Raw genomic sequence first — 5745 nt, 5'->3', positions numbered from 1 at the left:
ACAATCAATTTAACAACACCCTTCAATATCCTTAATTATATATCTAAGAAAATGGATAATGGAAATGGAGATAATTTCATTGTGAGTGTGACAAATGAAGAGGTAGTGGCAGCAGTGTTACCAATACAAGAACATTGGCTGCCACTCTCTAACCTTGATTTACTTCTACCTGCAGTGGATGTTGGTGTGTTCTTTTGTTACAAGAATCCCATGATATTGTCCACTTCAACAACCTTATTAACCTTTGAATCTATGGTTGTGTCTCTCAAGAAGGCATTGGCTAAGGTTTTGGTCTCATATTATGCCTTTGCAGGTGAAGTTGTGTCCAATTCTGTGGGTGAACCTGAGATTCTTTGTAATAATCGTGGTGTTGATTTTGTTGAAGCTGCTGCTGATGTTGAGCTTCAATGCATCAATTTTTATAACCCTGATGAATCTGTTGAAGGAAAGTTTGTTCCAAAGAGGAAGCATGGCGTGCTCGCAGTCCAGGTATAAAACTAAGGGGTGACAAAATGGATTGATTGAATATATTTTATTCGGACAGTAATAGTTTTTTTTTATAGAAGCAAAAGTGAAATATATAAATGATTTTGAATAACTGTAATAGATGGATTTAAACAAGGGTTAATTATGTTTTTGGTCCCTACAAAATTGCGACCTTGTAAGTTTAGTCCTTACTTAATTTTAATAGCATTTTTAGTCCCTATAAAAAAAATTTACTTATAATTTTAGTCCCTCCTAAAACAAAGTTTGATTAATTATCCTTAAACTCTTAAATTTTTGAACGATTTTTTTGAGACAAGATTAGAACACTATGAAAGGTTCGTTTACTAAAATTTAGAATTTTCTGACATGAAATAAATTAAATATGAATTTTTTAAAACGACAAAAGTTAAAGATAAAAAGTAATAAAATCTGGATGTAGAAATCAAATTTTGCGATAGTTTTTTGCGGAGGAACTTTTGGTAATGTTCTAAACATGTCTGCAAAAAATTATTCAAAAACTTAAGAGTTTAAGCATAAATTAAACAAATTTGAATTGAGTAGGGACTAATACTCAGTGCAGAAAAACAAAATTAGGGACTAAAAGAGCTATTAAAATTAAGTAAGGACTAAACTTAAGAGGTCCCTATTTTATAGGGACTAGAAACATAATTAACCCTTTAAACAATTCATTAATTCATTTTAAATTTTAAAAAGCTCAAAAATAAAATCAAATTCATTCATTATCCATTAAAAAATTTCAATGTGGATTCTGATTCACCACCCAAGTCACTTGACCATCGTCAACGAATACCCCTGTAAAATTTTCCAAGCTCTGTCGTGAGCCAGCACCACAACTTCCACCCTAGAACTTTTATTACTTTTTTGTTGTGTGTTAACCTCTGATTCCTAGAGAAACAAGACTTTTGTAATCGAGAGTTCAATTGAAAGGTCAGTAAAACTTGGCAAAAAATTATTCTATCAGGAATCAAATGTATAATTATTTTAGTAAAATATGATTAGTATCAACTAATAATAAAAAATTACATGTATTATTTTTTAATATTACAAAAAAAGTATTACTTTTTAAATCCTTTATCTGCCTATATAAAAAAAATCCTTTATCTAATATTCTGAATAAAAAACTATTATTTAATGTATTTTATTGATTAATTTTTTTAAACGAATGTTATAATTTTATTTGAGGTCAGGAGTTGGGAGACACATTCAACTCGATGACCCAAATTAGGTTATAATTATTTTAGTAAAATATGATTAATATCAACTAATAATAAAACATTATATGTATTCTTTTTTAAATCATTTATCTGCTTATAAAAATATCCTTTATCTAATATTTTGAATAAAAAAACTATTATTTAATGTATTTTATTGATTAATTTTTTTTAACAAATATTATAATTTTATTTGAGGTCAGGAGTCGTGTTCAGGAGTTGGGTGACACATTCAACCCGATGACTTAAATTAGGGCAACCCATACTTTATCAAAACTAATTCAAGTTTGGGTCCAATACAAATCAATTCATTCAAAGTTTGGTTTGATACGGGTAAAAGTTATAATTTCAAATATGTAAACTCGCTAACTCAAAAGCCGTTAATTTTTTTTAATTGTTTTAATATAATTTACAACTCTTATACGTTAATTGCCACTACGTTACAAAAATTGAAAAAAAAAAACACCCAACGACGCATAAGTGCCGCTGTAGCCTATCTCACAAAACCAACATGCAAGTGTACTGTGTCATCCATCATACAGGCTACAACCATGGGTTATGTGTAAGAGATTATTCCACTGTCTATTGGATACAAGGTACGTAAATCCATTTAGATGACACACCTTAAGCTTATATAAGAATGATGGAATAGTCACTACTTGAATAGTGGTCTACAATGCACCTTGTTATCCGACAAGGGGGTGGTAGATGCAAAAGGCAAAATGGATGGTATTGGACATTTGAAATGGATATGGACTGTGATATAGGCCATTGATAAGCACTCAAATGCACATTTATCATGTTAGTTTTGTGAGATAGGATACAAAGGTTCTTAAATACCCTTTTTTTTTCTTTTTTCTTTCTTTCTTTCTTTCTTTCTTTCAATTTTTGCAACATAGCGACAATTAACTGCTGCTAGGGGTATTGGTTTTTTTTGAGGTGCCAATAAGCAAAAATCAATGTGAAAAGAGAATTTTCTTAAAAGATGCGATTTTTTTTTACTCGACGTCATTGAAATTTGATTGGGTTGGATAATAATGGAGTTGGCCAAAATTGGTCCAACCTGAACCCCTATTTGATTGGGTTGGATAATAATGGAGTATTTTCTCTCTCTACTTTATGTCTTCATTTTTTTTTGTTAAGAAGTCTAGTCGTTAGACTCACACATTTTAAGTGTGGAAAATTCGAGGTTCGAATATAAACTTATGCATATCAATGTTCATAGAGCTTACCATCCGAGTTACATTTAAACGACACATCTTCATTTCTTTAGTTTTAAAGAGTTTTAAAGTGTATATTTAATAATTGGACACGTCAAATGTTATATTATTGTATTTGTATTCTCATACATTTGGTAATGAATAAATGAAGAGGATAAAAAATAAAAGGATCTAGACTCATATTTAAGATGATCCAATTGATTATAAGATGAATGGATGAATGGAATTCGATCCATTATTTCTTTTTGCTCTAATTAAGAATGGATTGGATACGGAAAAATGATCAATTTTGCCACCCTAGAAAGCCAATTTTATGGTAGCCATTTTGTGTGATATTGAAGTATAGTAACTGAAGTTTAGTGTTTTAATTGACTTTATTTTTTATGCAGGCAACTTCATTAAAATGTGGTGGAATAGTAGTAGCATGCACATTTGATCATCGCATAGCAGATGCATATTCAACAAACATGTTCCTCGTATCATGGGCCGAGATAGCCCACCCAACAAAGCCCATCAAGCCCATCAAGCCCACCAACAAACCATGTTTTCGTCGCTCGCTCCTCAGCCCTCGTCATCCAAGTTTCATCCACCCGTCCCTTGACGATATGTACATTCCCATTTCCAAACTCCCTCCTCCTTCGGCCACCGCTACAAAGCCGTTACTTAGCCGAATATACTACGTCATCGAAGAGAAGCTCCACCGCTTGCAATCACTCGCTGCTTTAGCTAACAATGGCACCACTAAGCCTTCGAAGCTTGAGTCTTTTTCCGCCTACTTGTGGAAGTTGGTTGCTAATGCAGCCACAAGGAACGGTAGTAAAATGGTTATTGCCAAAATGGGCATAGTGGTTGATGGAAGAAGGAGACTTGGAAACGATAGTAGCGATGAGGACCGGAGAGAAGCAACGATGACACACTATTTTGGTAATGTTCTTTCTATCCCATTTGGCGGGAAATCAGTGGAGGAGTTGGTTGATAAGCCATTAGGGTGGGTGGTTGATGAGGTTCGCGAGTTTGTGTCAGTAGCAACAACGGAGGAGCACTTCTTAGGGCTCATTGATTGGGTGGAAGCACACCGACCTGTCCCTGGATTGGCGAAGATTTATTGTGGTGGCACCAATGAAGGGCCGGCTTTTGTGGTGTCTTCGGGGCAAAGATTTCCGGAAGACAAGGTGGATTTTGGATGGGGAAAAGTTGTGTTTGCATCCTACCATTTTCCTTGGGGTGGTGAAGCTGGCTATGTGATGCCAATGCCAAGCCCTTTAAGGAATGGTGATTGGGTTGTTTACATGCATCTTTTGAAAGAGCAATTGGAGATCATAGAGTCTGAGGCAGATCATGTCTTTATGCCTTTGACTTGGGATTATCTCAATCAATGATGGTATGGTATTACTAATCATGCATGTTGACTTGGGGATTTAGTGGTTAAAAGTTTGGACATCATATTATTAAATGAAAGTTTGGACATCGTATTTTAAACATGATTTTAAGTCTTTGCATCAAAAGTGTGACATTACATGTGGTTGTTAAGCTTGTAATTTATGCAACATTGTTAATTTATAATGGTTGTGGGTTTGGTTATTCTATGTTTTTACTTTAATCATACGGTTTAAGTATATAAATCAAAGTCCGTATTCATATGAATGTTTCTGAAAACAAATTAAGGAGTTGTTGACTTGAAAGTTTGATGTAATATTCCTTCAAGGGGGCACTACATCCATACTGCTCTTCCCTGCTTTACCCAATTCTTCTTCTTATATTCCTTAACCGAGTGTGTCATTGTTCATTCTCATGTTCGTTTTCCATAAATGAATTGAAATTTTAAACCATTAATTAATCATGGAACTGAACTAGGGGTGTTCAAATCCAAACCGATCCAAAATAAAACCGCAAACCGATCCAAAAAAACTGAAAACCGCAAAAAACCGAATATATTTGGATGCGTTTGGATGTTGTTTTGTAAAAACCGCTAAGATCGGATCGGATTTCGGATCACTTTTCCAAAACCGAACCAAACCGAACCGAACCGCAAAAATAAATATTAATACTTATTTATTCTTTTATTAGTATTATAGATTGCATTATTATGTTGTTTGTTAAATTTTAATCTTATACATTGCACTAATTTAATCTATATTATTATTACTTCATATGTTTCAAAAATAATCGATAATTTTCATACTATAATTTTATTTTTTTAATATATTTTGCATCAAACCTATTATTTTACCGTGTTTGTGTAATATTAATATTAATAAAAAAATTATATTCTTCAAAAAAGAGTAAATAAAAAAATATATTTTGCATTTTGGACATCCAAAAACCGATCCAAATTAAACCGCATATATTTGGATCGGTTCGGTTCGGATTTTTTTAGAATACTCATCCAAACCGAACCGAACCGCATGTGATTTTTATTTTGGATCGGTTGACATTTTGCCTCAAAACCGATCCAAACCGCACCGCGAACACCCCTAAACTGAACCATTCATTTTTAAATGGTGAGGCCTAGGTTACCCTCTCTTGTTTAGGGGGGTAATTACTCTCTTATGATATCAACCAATCAAAATGTAATATACATAGGCAACATTAAATGTCAAATAAATGAGTCAATTTTTTCTAAAAATAAAAGAGTTAATCTTAATCATAAGGTAACTTTTAATACTTTTAATTTTTATTTAATTATTTTAAGGTGTTCAATCTTAATTAATTTACAGTACAAGACTTATAACAAATAAAATTTTACATCAAATTTCTTTCATTTAGATGTCCTTAAATTCATCACTTACATTCATGAAATTTCTTCC

At 32.6% G+C, this 5745-nt stretch overlaps 1 protein-coding gene across 1 annotated transcript; it reads left to right on the top strand.

Annotated features, from left to right (window-relative positions):
• Nucleotides 1-4582, top strand: LOC146937693 (coniferyl alcohol acyltransferase-like). Its single transcript, XM_085751885.1, has 2 exons — nt 1-489; nt 3328-4582. The coding sequence occupies exons 1-2, from the start codon at nt 52-54 to the stop codon at nt 4315-4317; spliced, it is 1428 nt and encodes a 475-aa protein (XP_085608011.1). The 5' UTR covers nt 1-51; the 3' UTR covers nt 4318-4582.
• The last annotated feature ends 1163 nt before the right edge of the window (nt 4583-5745 follow it).

Source organism: Medicago sativa, chromosome 3, assembly GCF_051527215.1.
Source record: "Medicago sativa cultivar Bolivia chromosome 3, Bolivia_mono, whole genome shotgun sequence".
NCBI classification, from domain to species: domain Eukaryota; kingdom Viridiplantae; phylum Streptophyta; class Magnoliopsida; order Fabales; family Fabaceae; genus Medicago; species Medicago sativa.
Note: the sequence above shows the minus strand (reverse complement) of the source record. Positions and strands in the feature narration are given on the sequence as shown.

Bases quoted from the DNA above. Each gene is read 5' to 3' on its own strand.
- LOC146937693 (XM_085751885.1), top strand. From the start codon at position 52: ATGGATAATGGAAATGGAGATAATTTCATTGTGAGTGTGACAAATGAA. The intron at 490-3,327 runs GTATAAAACTAA...TTTTTTATGCAG, and splicing joins ATGGCGTGCTCGCAGTCCAG to GCAACTTCATTAAAATGTGG.